Here is a 16,175-nt window from a genome sequence, read left to right on the forward strand (position 1 = left end):
GGTCACAACACTGCAAACAACTAGAACAATCTGACCCAAAATATAACCATGGCTAACACCTTAAAATACATGGAATTTTTTAAGGACAATCAAACAACCAAAACATCAGCTAAAGTCAATTGAAAATTAACCAAAACACAAAATCCCTGCTGGGAGGCCGAACCACAGCATTCCCCTCTCCAGAAGCGTCTGTCTTCAGATGTCACGACTGGGGTTTTTAAGCATCTAAGACCAGGTGCACCTGGGAAGAGCTGGGAAGACACAACAATGGGGGAAAAGGGACAAACAGTGCAGGGAACACATGCAGCCGTAGCACATGGCCCTAAGAGCTCCACACAGTGTAAGTGACATAGACAAAACACTTACAGCAAATACAGATACACTAAGCGCAGCAACACCAAATTACACAACACAACCAAACTGTGTTTTTGGATTTGGTTGTGTTGTCTTTATTTGCCCATTTTTGGTTGAGGTTTTCTTAATCTGCTTGTGTTTGTCTGTTTGCAGGTGTATTCTGAAACTGTGCATTCAGCTCTCAGGGCCACTGTAGATATGAGTGATTGCTGCCTGTAGTTTTGCATTAGTAACCTGAATCTGCAAAGAAGCTATCAACTCAAGTTATTGAATAGATGTATTGGAGTTAATCCCAAGTTCCCAGTTCGAACGTAGGCAGCCTTTCTGTGTGGAGTTTGCATGTTCTCCCCGTGCATGCGTGGCTTCCGGCTTCCTCCCACAGTCCAAAGCGGTTTAGATGATGTCATTAAACATCTTTTGGTCTTCTAATTGATTCGTCTTATGTGGGCTGGTGTTTGAACGTCATGGATAGCTGGGAGAGCAGCTATCCAGTGATGACAGTGTTCACCAACGACCAGCTAACACATTTTCACCTCCTCAGCCATCAGTCTCTCTCCGAAGTTCACACGTTCTTACTAAGGCTTCTTCTTTATTTTTATGGCTCTAAAATGTAATTGCGTATGAATCCTCCTCTTTCTATTATTTTCCCCTATTACTAGATCACATAATCTAAGTATAGCTTGCGTTATGTGTCACAATTAAGATATCTATTGGCACCATCTTTTTCAGTGTGACTAATAGCTACAGCCTGTGGCTGGACTTGTGACACTACAAAAATAGTCAGTTATAAACCAGTATTGAAAACAGGGACACTTTCATGAGCATCCCTTCAAACTAGCCCTCTAACCGAACCACATGAATCCCACCATTATCAGTTTAAAATTCTTCTGAAAACAGCGACTTCACAGTTCTTCATGACAAACTTGCCATATCCAGGCAGCCTTAAAGTGTGTGTGTTTGTGTGTTTATGCATGTAGGCCTGGTAAAGTACACGCTGAGTCATCGTTCTTAAAGAAGAGAATTTGCTGACAGAATTAGCTTTGCAGGGGGAACCCCGTTACACAACAGTGACATTTAAACTGACTCTCTTTCCTAAATTATCTCTCTGACAGGCCTGTGTCTTGTGCTCTCCAATGCATCGTATATTTTTAAAGCCTTAATCTTATATTACCATCATTTTACATTTCTTTATTATGTCCCTGCAGTCTTTCTCACTTTGCTGAGACGTCTCAGCTCAGTGCACCCCTCACTGGGCCTTCCGCCCTCTCTGCCGTTCATCTTCTCTCCATTCCTGGACTGACACCCCCCCTGTCCCTCCCTCGTCTCTCTTTCACCATACGATACTTCTCTGTTGACGTGTCCGTCAGCATGTTCCTATAGCGACCAGACATTTCTGCTGACCCCTGCCTCGCTTTGCGTGACAACAGAGCTGCAGGACGTTCAGGGCAAAGGGGGGTCTACTGTATGAGTGCATGTACACAGCTATACACACAATTCACAAGCACATGCACTCATATACGTGTATGCACTATGTTGAAAGAGGTCACTTTTTTGTCTTTATTTTGCAGAACATATATATTTTAAAGGGCAGAACTTTATTTACTGCAGGAAATTGATTTGAGAGCAAAACTATGAACACTGCAATCAAAAAAATGTTTATTTGAAAGTTTCAAAAAATGAAAGAATTTATTTAAATGGAAAAAACATGTTTGCAAATCCAAAAGTTTTACTTTTGAATCTGAAAGTTTTGTTTGCTACATCAAAAGTTTTGCCTTAAAATCCAAAACGTTGCTTTTTTTAAAAAACACAGTTTTGCATTTCTTAACAAAACTTTTGGATTTGCAAAAGTTTTTGATTTGAAATGTAAAAAAACCCCTTTCTAAACCCATTCTGTTTTAATTGCATAATAAACACACTAATATGCAACATTTGTGCATCCATTTACCAACACAACAGACAGAACCGTCACGTGGGCTGTGTGAAGAACTGCACAGGGCCTCTAAAGGGCCTCGCACAGGGTCTGCAGCAACACTTTAAAAGTGGTGGGGAATTCTGCGGGAAAACCATGATTCTGAAATGAATGATGGTTGAATGAATGAATGAATGAATGTTTGTCAATTCTATTATGCATACTCAAAAATCAAGCCCAACAAATTATTCAGGTTTTTTTAATTTTCCATTTTTGCGTCGTCACATAGTGCGTGCTTCATCTCACTGCTCACTGCAGGGATGAAGGAGACGGGGGAACAATGTCGGCTGCAAGAGAGCGCGACAGATTCCGTAAACACGAGTCAGGGTGCTGAGAAAAGGAAAATAATCTTAAAAAAGGAAGAATTTAATAAATCACTCCGAGGATCAATTTGTCAACACTTCCAGAGATGTGGTGGCTGACCAGGCGTATTAAGCTAGCGGGCATACATCTCTCAAACACACATAAATACATAAAACCTGAAACACAAGAAGAGAATCCCAAACAAACTATATTTGTTGTATATTTTTATTTTTTATTAAAAATAACATTCATAACAGTAACAGTTTTACAACCAATAATTATAATCTGAAACATGTCGGCAACAATAATTACACTTGAGAACTGGAGGACTTCAGATCCTCCTTTTTTAAATAAGTTAAGAAATAAAGTTTTTCTTCTCCCTCCAGAAATCTCTTTCTAGAAGCATTTATACATACAGTGTTGGCTATAACTGGCTCACAGCGATCTCTAAAGGCCAGGTCTTTAAGACTTGCTTTAATGTGGATATTCATAGCAGGTTATCTAGGCAGGCATTTGGTTGTTTTTCCATGTTGATCTGGCAGTAGTACAAAATGAGCAGGTTACGGATATTTTCCAGTACATTAAGCTACAGTACACAGTAGAGCACTTCTCTAGTCGATGTAGTATGATCAGTGTATGGCTACTCCAGTGTTAGATACAGTTAGATTCAGACATTGAAGGTAAAGTTATGTTTGGCATTGAGGCCTAAGCTGCACACTTTAGATTCCAGTTATCGTCCCAGTGTAGAAATCCAGTTCTCCACGTCTCCACTTTCATCTTGAGCTCCACATTTAGCCCCCGTAATTACTTCTTATTCCAGGTCACAGTCAAGTCCCCCATTTGTGGACCAATCAGTAGTTAAGCTAGAAGTCAGAACTGTTTAAGCAGCCAATCAATGGCTGCAAAAAGAGACCACCAGTCAAGCTTTAGGCATCTGATAAGCTTCCATCGATCCACGTTTATGGGATTTTTCATTCAAATTAAATCCAGTGTTTAGTGTGACAAATATCCTCCAATCCCAGGAGTTCATAAGATTGCACTTTTATTGTATCCATGAAGCTGGACGCTCTGCGGCAGCTCTGGAGCAGGACTCTTTCTTGAAGCGGTCCAATGAAAACAGGAGTGTCCTTCACCTCTGCATCCGTCCTCACAGTCAGTCGTCCCACATTCAAGAATCCCACGTTTCTCGTCTCTCCGTGTTCCTTTGGTGCAAAGTGTGCTGGCCAAAAGCTTTTGGTTAGCTTTACCGTTTCCTGTCAGGGGAAGAAGAAGACACGAGGTAAGTTCAGCTGTCTTTTGGATCAAGCTTAGAAAAGCAAGGTAAGAATGTTTTTTTTGTTGATTAAATGTTCTAAATGAATCCTACAAGTTTTGTTATTTACTACAAACGTCCTTGCATCTTACTTCCTCCTCTTTCCAACTTTCAGTACTAAATAAGCCTCAATGTGTTACCCATAATGTCTGTGTTGTAAAGCCCAAATGAAATGGTTAATGAATAATAGTCTTTTTAAGAAACAGGCAAACCTCTTTTATAGAAGTGTTTAAGAAGTTGTTTCACATAAATTAAGCTCAATAAGTTCAAATAAACTATATATATGTTTACAAAATCATGATTTTTGTCTTATTTAAGATAGTGAAACTAACTTCTCTTTTGACCTCCAGGACAGTCAGAGGTCAGGCTCTACTGTAGCTTAATATAGCCTCAAACAGAACCTCATAACTAAACAAAAGCATGCAGTGGATTGTCATGTACTCCTATTATTGATGCTATATAGCAAAGTTGCAGGAGCAGGACCACACCTCAACCATGCCTCTTCCAACCTAACCCTCTCCTCCTCTTTCGCTCTCGTATCCTTCTGTCCTCTCATCCGTAGGGCCCTTGAAGGGGTCCGTCGTGCCCAGGTGCTACAGCACATCCCCGGTAAAGCTTCCCCAAAACGCTAACCGCAAGACCTTCCACCTCTCCATGCCCAAGCAACATTATCATCAATCTCATGAATCAATAAGTTGTTCATTCATATCCTGTTGATGGTGTGGTCCTTGCTAGTGAATGTAAGGGAGCACCAGCGCCAGGCGTCCTGACCAACACTCGTCAATGTTTCAGGTGAAGATATCTTGGTTTGGCTTAAAAAGTATGTCGGTAACAGAAGTTCAACTACATGACATAATTGAGTCACTGCTGAATTATGGTGTCCTCTTAGAAAGCCTTGTTTGATCCAATTATCAACCCCAAACTCGTCCTTACGCAGACTGTCTGGATCTTCACACAATGTTAACTAACTTTCTCCTCTCCTGTGGCTGTAATTATCACTGTCCCAGTGAGTCACCGCCCGACAATGAGGGTTGTATTTTTGGGAGGACAGTCTGTCCCTTCAGCTTGTAGAGACTCAAATGATCAAAATGCCTTTTGCACAAACAAACAACATCCCCTCCTTTCATTACTCCCCCATGCTGCTTCATGTTCCTAAATCTAAATTATCACCCCTCCCTCTGTTCCCCAGGCTTTGTCCCCTCACCTGCAGCTCTACATGATCATGGCTCTGATGGCTGCTTTGCTGATGCGTTTGCGGTGTTTCCTCCTGCGGCGAGGCGAGGCCGGCCGGAACGGGGCCTGACGGGCCGAGGCCACGACGGGAGACATGGTGGAGGGGGCTGAGAGAAAGAAAGGGAAAGAAGAGGAAACAATAAATACAAACGTCTTTTTCGGACAAACTTTTAACATCAGCTGACATCTTTCCTGGCAAACACACATCCAAACACAGCATCTGACCTTATCATGAAAGCAAAACAAGTCATACTGCTGTATCACGTCTATCCACGTGAGTACCAAATTAGGGAACAAACACAGAGGAGAAAAAACTTAACTTTTTTAAACTGAAAAACAAATGAAACAGCTTCATCTTGCATTCAATATCAGCATGTAGCACCAGTGGATAATAAAAACTGGGTGTGTGGCTCCTGTAGTAACTCTAACACCTCTCTGAAGGGCAGCTGATAACCTTGAGGTCTGCCTAACAAAGCCTGCGACAGCCTGCAGGTTGAAGTCAAACACGAGGCAGCGGGAAGTCCAGCTCTCTGACCGCAGAGCTCTCAGGGGACGGGGGAAGAATAGCAGGACACATGTGGCCCAATGTTTAGTCATACATGTCGAGCGGGCGGCTTCCTGCCAGGGAAACCCGCTCCCTGATTCTCACATACGTTAAAAGCTCTAATTACAAGAAAGAAATGCAAACACGGAGACAAAGCACACATGGCTGCTGCAGTGTAGTGGTAGTGGTAGTTGTTACCATTGCTTTGCATGAATTATAATACACACTACTCTTGAGTTGGAGCAACAGTAGTGATAACATAAAGAAATATTCCTTCTAGTGCTTATACTCCACACATTTAGATTGGTTTTAGGGGTACAATTCAGTCTTACAATGTCTTCTTTGGCTGTCTTAAGTCTGAGTAAATAACCCTGGTGATGTCATAGTTATGTCATCAGGGTTATCTCTGATTGGATCCTAGTTACGAGCTTGCAACATGAAGTTTAAAAGAGGTGGTTAATAAGGCAGGGAGGGTCTAACAAGACATGATTGAGTTGCATTATGGGAAATGTAGGATGCAGGAGTTTTGGAACTTGATCCCTACTAGGGATTTATTTGCATCAGAATTTCTGAATTACCAGTTAGAAATGTCAACTAGAACTCTGAAGAAATATTTCCCACTCTGAAAATGAGAAGCATTTGACATAACCCAGAACAGAATGAAAGATTCCTGCTCTGTGCATAAACAGCTGTAGCAATGTTCTGTTTATAAGCACTTCTTGGGTATCTGTGTCTTGTTAAATCAGTTGTATTAAAGGTAATATCAAACTTTGTTTATGTGTTTTTACAGGTAATTCTTACAAAGGCTAACCCAGCTGGTGCAAACCCCACACCCCCACCTGGTGGAATCTTGGTTTTGGACTTGTACTGGAAAGGGGTCAACTTTGTTGTTAAAGGAGCAACTCGCCCCTGGAAAAAGCCGCTGTCAGTCAAAGCTGGTGTTCTCTGTAATCCATAGAAGCAACTATATTTGATATTGGCGCCATAGCTGTAGAGAAAGTTGTACAAACAGCTTGTGGTTTCGCCCATTCTACATTCCTACAACACCCAGCATGCATTGCGCCCCTCCCTCTGAAAGGAACAGCCCAGCAAGAGGACCCTGGAGTGAAATACTACCGCTTTCCAGTCGAGGACATTGATTGCTGCAGGCAACGGCTCAGAGCGATACAGAATCCAAAATACGACGAGAATATACCGGTGGATCGTCTAAAAAAATCTTTAGGTCTGCATTCTACATTTCAAACCGATTTTGAACGAGTCATGACATCGGAGGCGGGCGTCCTAAATTGAGGAAGTGCAGTTTAGCGAGCTCCCTGGCCTCCGTCAGATGACTCGTATTACGTAGTCTGGCGGAGGTTTTCCAGGGCCCATTGGAGAAGCGGATAGCGTCCTCCAAAGGCACAGAGCCAAATCGCATTTTTTTTTCCAACCATAATGGCATTAGCTCCCCATAATAGCATGATAGGACTGAGGTTGACAACTGGCCCTTTATGTCATTTCCTGCTCCGACCTCAATAGTACACAGTATAAACATACACAGGATGTATGGGCCTGTGCTGCATCAAGTTTTACTTCTTTGGATTCCCAAACTTAATCAGGGTTCCATGCCCCTTCCACAACTCAAGCAGATACGATGTTTCCTATGTGAAATAACTAACAAAAAAATGCAACCAAAGAACTTTAAAACCAACTCCCATCCACACTCACTTCTCACACAGCTGAGCAGTACCTGTTTTAAATGATGTTGGTCTTTGCTGAGGATGGTGCGGATGAAGGTGTGTCTCCCGATCCAGTTCCCTCTGTATCGTCTCCAGAGTTAGCCGCCTCCTCTCCTCCTCTGTTAAATGACCACTGGTCACTTTTGAGTCTTTTTCCTTCCCTTGATTGGCCAGCTCTGCCCCGGCCCCGCTATTGGATGACCCACTCTCCTCCCTCTCGTTCCCTTCTTTCTGACTGGTTGTAGCAGTCTCAGTCTGTTTGTGAATTGTGACCTCTGTAATTTTTCGGCTGGTCACTGAGTCTTTCTGAATGGTGGTGAGAGGAGGGGTGGGCTTTAGTTCTAATGTGGGCAGCTGGGTCGGGCTGGCAGGCGGAGAAGCGCTGTCTGATTGAGGAGAGTTGAGTCGATACTGTGTCCTCAGCTCTTGGTCCTCAGTTGCTCCTGGGTTGGACTGTGTTGGATAATGTGGCTGCTGATGATACTGATACTGCTGTAGCTGCTGCTGCCTTTGCTGATGCTGTAACAACTGTTGCTGCCTCTGCAGGTGATCTGGATGATGTACTCCCCCACCGCTTGTTGCTACATGCGCGCTGCTTTCCTCCCTGCTCCCGTCATACCCGCTCCCATGCCCGACCGGCTGTGTACTTCCCATGATGCTATGCTCCGCCCTCGCTTCAGATGGCCAGCTGCTGACTGGCGTGAGCACCCCTACGACGGGCTGGTGCACCCCTGGCTGCAGGTGCGTTGGCGCCTGGTGCACCCTGGGCTGCGTCCAGTGCACCAGCTGGGTGTAGCTGCCCTGCTGCCACTGCCTCGACACCGGCTCCCGCTCCTCAGGGTGGTAGTGCTGCTGGTTGTGCTTCAGGTCATCATTGCGATGGAGGTCAGCTTTGGAGGCATGAGTCTTTGGTGGAGCCGGGTTGACCGGGCGGTGCTGGGGCAGGGGGAGGTGGGAGGATGGGGGAGGCTGCTGTGGAGGAGGTGGGTTGGGGTTGCTCAGAATGGAGGAGCGAGGGATGGGAACAGAAGAGGAGGGCGAGGAGGGTGATTGAGCCTGGCACCTGCAGGTGACGTGGTCTTCTACTGAGATGATGGCTTTGTCGTAGTGGGGTTTCCTGTTTAGGTACTGGATCTTGTACACCTGGCAAAGAGGCAGAAAGAAATATTAGAATGCAAAATCTTACACCCTTAAAGTTTAAATCTTGTTTCCCTAAAATGAAAATACTGTAGCTGTGTATTTGGGAATGAGGCATGTTACAAAACTCGCAAGGCAATCCGACTGGTTGGAGACACGTCCAGACAAGCTAATAATTCCACAATATTTGGTGCCTTCATGCCGAGGTGTAATTTTGAAGAGAAAAATGTTGATGAAAAACTTGTTCTTAAAGTTACGTCATTCTTCTTCCCTAGCAACTGAGTCATAACTTAAAGCAACAGTATTAATATATCAAGCAATGTATGCAATTCTTTGTCAGATATCAATATTACTAATTGGAAAATACTGTATATGCACGAGTACGATACACAATTAATTTGGACTGTGGTTCTTGTCCCTGTGTACCTGCAGGTATCTGCTGGAGGTGACGGTGGGGACACACTGCAGCAGCCTCGTGTTGCAGCATCCTGAACATCGCTGCACCTCCACGCAGGGCGGCCATAGTATGAAGTTGGCGTTACGGCGATCGAGCATGGACCTCGTCACCTCCATCACCTCTGTCCGAACTTTACACGCCGCCTGCTGGGCCATCGGCGCCTCCACTGGAAGGCCAAAGAGGGGAGAAAGAAAAGAATAAGAGGGGGATTTCATTATAAGTAGTGTAAAGAGACAGATGGAAGAAACAGACGGATAGAAAAAGACTCCACATGCAGACAGGAAGGGACAGGAATAGAAGCGGAAACCTACCAAGACTTCTTGTATATCGTCCGTGGGTGTGGTTTGAGGGTATATCATGCTCGTCTTCTTCCTCTTCTACAGACAAAGACGGGTGAGGAGGGGAGGTTGGGAGGGTGAAAGATAAGGGAAGATGATCAAAAACACAGAAACTTATTAAGTCAACTTATTAGTTTTCCATTTTTATCAGAAACTGGGCAAAGCTGAGCAAGCTCTCTTACAAGCGCTGACAGAAATCTGTTCAGCATGCGAGGCTGTTCGGGCAGATTTTTGGAAAGCTCATTGTTCACTGCACAAAGGAAGCCATTTTTTCTCCTCGCGCTAAAACAATTAGGCTATTTTCTGCTGCAATTTGTCCCGGCGCTGTCAAGAATACTGGTGAGGAGAGATGTGAGTTGTTAAATATAGCTCTTGTGTGGACCTTTGAGTGTGTGTTTGCACCATAACATATGTTGTCATTCCATACTGTAGCCTCTTAGTGCTAATTATAACCCCTGGTGTAGATTGCTGTTGGTCACTGTGTGTGTGTGTGTGTAACACACAGATGCACAAGGTGTTATTAAGTTGCCTTTTAGCCCTAATTAAGTGCCTGGTGCAGAAAGAGACGCATTGTTCTCAGAAGCTGCTTTCTAATTATACTTGTGCATTTATCTGTGATTAAATGATTGTAAGACTTCCTCTTTCATGTAGTAACATGTGAACCATTTAATGTAAGTGGTCACGCCCCTAACTGTGCAGAACTTTAAACAGAGGGGTGAAAACAAACGACTTAGAAGGAAATCTGCATTGTAAAAAAACACCATGACGATATCAAAGGGATCCATAAAAGCAATGATTCATCTACTTTGTAAAGTCAGACCCTCTTTTAAAGTTTGTTTTTGATGAAAGACAAACTTTGAGTCACTTCCTCGTGCCCTGTTTCTGCATCCTTCCCTCTGTTGGTTCCTCTCTGCGCTCGCTGTTACGTCACTTTGTTATTTCTGCTTTAAAGAATGATCAAAGAACCGCCCATTAATATATGCATGTGTGACTCGGCTCCTCAGAAGGACGAGATTAATGCATTTTTTAATCAGTGCGATCTGCATGTGTCTGACTGTGTGCGCGACTCGACTCTGGGGTTGGTCTCTAACGGTCACACAAACAGACACAAACACACACGCGCACACATTCATGTTTCAAAACTTGGAGAGGAATCCAGAGCAGGAGAACAATGCAGTGACCTTGTGCTGGACGTCTATCTCACTCTCTCTCTGCCTCAGTTTGTCCAACACACACCAAGGTCAAAGCTATTCTCTCTCTCTCTCTCTGTGTGTGTCTCTCTCTCGCTCTCATCAAGCTGGATCATCATTCTTGCTGCTGTCTCGGGTAAATATTGCCTTAACATGGTGCTTGGCATGCACTCCGGTGCTCTCTCTTACTGCATTCCTATCTCCTCAGGCCTCTCTAGACACACCCACACACTCACCTCCTCCGTGTCTGTGTTATTAGTGTGTGTGTTTGTGGTCATATGTACCTATTGCATTGGTCTCCTGCTGCAGCAGAAGCTTCAGGTCGTCCACAGAGGAGATGGGAGAGTTCCTCACCAGGTCGACCAGCGACGTGGGGAGCGGATCGCCCTGCGGAGACACAGAAAGGGAAACAGTTGTAATGAACTCTGAAGTTGTGGGTGTTACAGGTTAATCAGTAGTTGTGTGACTATTTAGGGGATGACCCCTTTAAATCTACCTGTCCAGAACAAACACATCAAAGCACGGCCTAGGCAACCAGAAAATGCAGCCGTTTCCTGTGATACCAGTAGCTGTTTCATGGGGCATTCAGATGGTTTCCATCAATTCATAAAAACACATCGTTACACTGTTTTTACAGGATAATGTGCTGAAACGTGTTCACCTGACGCAGCAATTGAGCATATAGCCTGTAAGCAGAAGTTTACATAAAAAAACAAACACAATAATTTCTTCTTCATTAGAAGCCGGATATTTGGTCATTCAAAGCATAAAAAAATAAGGCAATTTTAATGCAACTTCCTGGTGACAAACTAGGAATATTTTTATCTATAGTGTTAAAGGGGAGCACTTAAAGTAACTATTAGTTACTAGTAAAGTCACTATCTGTCGCCGAATGAGGTAACACAATAGTGATTGAGCCTATGGCCCACTGATGGAAGCCTTTGTATTTGCAGTATTACAGACTGGTGTTGCGACTTTCGCGGAAAAAATCACAAGCAGCGCCCAGTTAGTGACGCGTTTTCCATCAGCCAGCAGTGGTTGGTCTGCCAGAGAGGGTAGGCAGAGCTAAGCAGCCGCTTTTCCAGTAAACAGTAATCTACTATGGCTGAACGAACAAAGACTACAGATACAACTTCAACAAGAAGTGAAAATCCAAAGAAAAAGAAACAAACTCGACGCTCAGATGAAGCAAACAGTCTAAAAAGGAAAGCGACCGTCAGCCAGGAAAATCAAGAGTTACAACCGGAGCCAACCGTGGACGTCACACATGCAGCACTGTCTGGATATCTGGGAAGTGTGCTCCCGCAGTTACCGTTTATCGCCATAGGTGCCGCCAAAGAGAGCGAAACTGAGATCTTCGAGATTACCGCTTTAATCATTACCTCTATAAAAGGTCAAAGAATGCTTTATGTGTGTCTTACTCACTGTCAGCTAATTTACTGAATGTATAATGAGGCTTTAAGATAACTTGATTGAACTGAAACTGAACAACAGCAGAAATGTCTCTGAATTAAGAGTTACACAACCAGAAAGGTATCTTTACACATCTTTGCAAGATTGTTAAACTTGTTTTTACTGCTTTGAAAACTCAAAGACAAAATGTGAGGCAGAGAAACAGGCAGAGAAAGAAGGAGGCCTGGTGTATTTTATCTCATTCCTCATCTCCAGTCAGCACTTGCTCCAGTTTCACTTCCTCCTGCAGAGGAAATGATGGTTGTGATTGGTGTTTGTTGCTGCTTGTTGTCACTCTCTCCCCGTCTGTTTACCCACAAACACCACTGTTGCTCCCGGTGTAACACAGGAAATTAGCCTCTCTCTTTCTCTCAATTCAATTACAGTTTTGTTTAAAGTTTAACTGAAGACGTCGGGAGAATGTCACAGCCTGGTGCCACGTTTTGGATTCTTTCATTTACTGCAAAAGAATCAAAATGTTCAAAGAGCAAAAATCTGTAAGATGTTTATTACTCAACATAGTTATGCAAGCAACTTAATTTGAAATGAGGAAAAGAAGAGGAATTTAATTAGGCTTTAATGAATGCAGTTGCAGGAATTCATCATGGATTCACTGTGGTTGGTTTTAAGGACACACTCGTGTGGTTTCCCTGCCAAGATCAAAGGCAGATTACTCAGTGCTGTGTGTCACATTTGCTCTTTGCTTGGCTGTAAGTCGATACTATCTCCGAGCGCTCGGAGCATCACTTGATACAGTCACATGCCAGAAAGATGCCAAAACAAATTAAGGAGTGTTAAGAATGTGAGAAGAAAATATTTGGGCGAACTCTCTCGAAAGATGCCAGGAGAATAAAGTGGAGTCATTCATCTTTTTTCAATCGTGATGCAATATTTATTACGAAGGATTTAACATGTTTACATTATCTCAACAGTAAACATGTGGCCCATCCAGTGATGCAAAGGTCGGGAATTAAATGAGTTTTAAAGGAGGACATTTTTCCACTTACACTTTTATTAAGCATCAGTGGTATTTGGTTGAACTCTTCCATTTCTTTTAATGCGCCCACACTCTGGGTGCTCCTGTTGATTTTAATGGGAAAATCAACAACGTATAGAGCGATATGCCAAACCGGAAATGTTGCTCTAATCTATTGGAGAAATTATTTAACATTAAAACAGTCAGAAACTTTTTGGCACCTGTTTGTGATTTGATTGATCGAACTTTATCGACTTTTTATGTCTCAGGATCCTTATTTAAAACAAATTCTACAAAACAACAGCCACACAACCCACTTTTACTACTTTCCTCCAACATTCTAACCAGGTATGTAAGCAGGCACTCATGCGTGCTCTGATAAGACAGCTTGTAGTTACTGTTTACCCAGTAAGGCTTGGAGTGTAGGTTAACCTCACCTGAACTCTCTGTTTAAGCCAATGTCGTTATTCAAAAGCAAAATTAAGGTCCACACAAAAGTGATGATACTGAATGTACAGAGCAGATAGTTAATGTTGCACGGTGGTGACATGAAGGCGATGGAATATAAAGGACTGTCTGCAACACCTGCATTTAACCCTGCGTCAGATTCCATTAAGAGCGGCTGAAGACTATTTATAGGACACTTGAATGTTACATGGTGTTATAGATTGTATACAAAATTAGCACTAGGCTAGGCTACTTTCATGCAAATAAGTTAAGTGCATCAAATGAAGCCGTGCAGATGAAGAGCAAATGTCTGTTTCCATTCTGAAGCATGAGGACTTTTTTTTTTGCCAATTTTTTGCAACGTTTCAAGACGTTTTCGGAAATCCTGACTTTTCGAGTATCTTTCTGTGCAAACAGAACATGCACGTAAAAAAGGAGACACTGTATCAGAAACACTGATGCAGCTGCGTTTTTCTCATGACAACACAGAGAATAAAAACACAGATGTTGAGCAAAACGACGAAACGTAATATGAGACCGTGTGTAAATTGTCGTACAGTTTGCCAAACTGTTGATACAAAAGTTTTATAATGTCTTTGGTTGTTTCAGGCCGATGTTAGAATAATTATCAATGAGCTTGACTCTTACAGCACTTTAGCATTTGAATGTATCACAGTATAAATATCAGCAATGTACAAATATATACTGTCTCTGTCAGAGAGGATGTGACCCCTCAAATATATGAAATTAGACGTTGAATTGAGTGTTGTTGTTCATGCTGAGTCAAACCCTGGTATAAAACAGGTGGAGCATGCAGTCTTTAAAGGACTGAACTGGGAACATAGTGATATTTCTTGATCACGAGCTGGAAGTCTGACCTCTCAGCTCCTACAAAGATGTCTTTTAGTATCATTTTATGATATTTTTCCATCCATCTCTCTCTCTCTCTCTCTCTCTCTCTCTCTCTCTCTCTCTCTGTCTGTCTGTCTGCTTTGTGGGCAGCGGCGGCTCAGGACACCTGGATGACTTTCACGAGCCATTGGCTGACCTAGTTAAGCAAACACACACACACACACTCACCCCCTCTCTTCCAGTTCACATACAGATGCTTAACCACTTAACTATCCGGCCAATTTGTCCACAGAGCCTCACACACACACACACACGCCGTTATGCATACACACACAGAGGCAGTTTTCACTCTGTAAAAGGCTATCATTGCAGGGACAACTAGGGTGTGAAGGGTGTTAACCACAAACACACACATGCACATGCAAGCACAAACACACATGTAGAAATTAGAGAGCAGGACTCTGACAGGAAATAGTTCCTCACATGGATACACGACAAAACACTGGTTTAAAAAAAGCCAAGAATTAGACAACAAGCTAATAATAGTGGTTTGGGCAGCAGAGCTACATTACCCAGAATGGGTCTGACACACGGTGCCTTATTTGCTAACTTACACACACGCACACACACAGAAATAGGTCTCTGTTTGTGTTAGTCTCTGAGCTGACTGTAAATAACTTCTCTTTTTACTCGATGTTGTTTTGCAAAGTGTGACACTTTTCATATCTGACACTGCGTGAGTGTGTGTGACTAAGGTCTTGGGTTTGAGCAGACTGCCTAGTAGGATGTCATGATCTACAAGCAGGTCATACACACACACACACACACACACACACATAAAAACATCTAGTGCATGGGGCCTTGAAGGAAGCCTGGGAGGCAAAGAGATTGTATGGAATGTTTGAGGAGAAAGGTGAAGTGTAATGGAATGTAATTATGGGGCCAGCTGACTGCTCACACACACACACACACACACACACACACACACACACACACACACACACACGGAAAAGTAAACAGAAACAAAAACACTGAATCCAAGTTTATGTGACGAGTGACTCACAATCACGCCGCACTGTCACAACACACGCCTTCTTTTGTCAGAGAAATGGCAGATGGCCAACATGCTGTCACATAAACTTGATAGACTCGCAGAGCTCCATGGGTACTCTCTCTCTAACACACACACACACACACACACACACACACACACACACACTGGCAGAACAGATAGATTCCCTCACGGCTGCAGGGACGAAGGTACAGATGATGGATGGAGAGACGACAGAGGAGAGGAGCAGTGAGGAGAAAGGAAAATGTTCCAAGGAGGCAGCAGAGGAGGAGCGGGGTCTTTGAAGAAGGCGGCAAGAACCCCCAACACTTTGTCATACGGCTTTAAAAACATAACGTTCTCCTACAACTTTATAACAGCAATATGAATTTCCACAAGTAGCACAGACACCGCTTTGATACAGGACTGGGTCTCTCTTCATGCTGACAATGTGCTGCTTTCTTTATCCTATGTCATAGTAAAGTGGCATCTCTACAGATATCAGCTGATTCATTGATATTAACAGTGTCATGGCTTGCAGCCCTGCACAACAGAACTCCAGAAAGTGACTCAGCCAGCCTCTTCACCTCGTGTACAATAATTCAAAATAAAACAAAATTTAAAAAAAGTCAGAATAAGCACCTGCTATCTTAAGTAAACAGTTAGCATTCCAGGCTAGCTGCTTTTGTTAAAGTTGCATGCCTGCAGCTAATTCAAAGTGAAAGCCCTGCAGCTGTTTAGCGTGTGATTGACAGCAATAGGGCAAGACCGGACGGCTTTCACTTTGAAACAGCCACAGGCTCATTTAGACCATAGATTTGATTTAGCCTGAGATGTTGTCT

At 43.2% G+C, this 16,175-nt stretch overlaps 1 protein-coding gene across 1 annotated transcript in view; it reads right to left on the reverse strand.

The window, feature by feature from the left end:
* Window positions 1-2,887: 2,887 nt before the first annotated feature.
* The window catches only part of pdgfba (platelet-derived growth factor beta polypeptide a), an 18,005-nt gene continuing 4,717 nt past the window's right edge, over window positions 2,888-16,175 (reverse strand). The window contains exons 2-7 of the mRNA XM_069666357.1: window positions 10,840-10,942; window positions 9,339-9,404; window positions 8,997-9,193; window positions 7,445-8,576; window positions 5,143-5,278; window positions 2,888-3,879 (exon numbers count right to left, since the gene is read on the reverse strand). Of these exons, the coding sequence (XP_069522458.1) occupies window positions 5,151-5,278; window positions 7,445-8,576; window positions 8,997-9,193; window positions 9,339-9,404; window positions 10,840-10,942 (1,626 nt within the window). The 3' untranslated portion in view covers window positions 2,888-3,879; window positions 5,143-5,150. The remainder of the gene's footprint in view (window positions 3,880-5,142; window positions 5,279-7,444; window positions 8,577-8,996; window positions 9,194-9,338; window positions 9,405-10,839; window positions 10,943-16,175) is intronic.

Source organism: Semicossyphus pulcher, unplaced genomic scaffold (assembly GCF_022749685.1).
Source record: "Semicossyphus pulcher isolate SPU_LCO1_2020_fin unplaced genomic scaffold, fSemPul1.0.p SCAF_17, whole genome shotgun sequence".
Classification (NCBI taxonomy): Eukaryota; Metazoa; Chordata; class Actinopteri; order Labriformes; family Labridae; genus Semicossyphus; species Semicossyphus pulcher.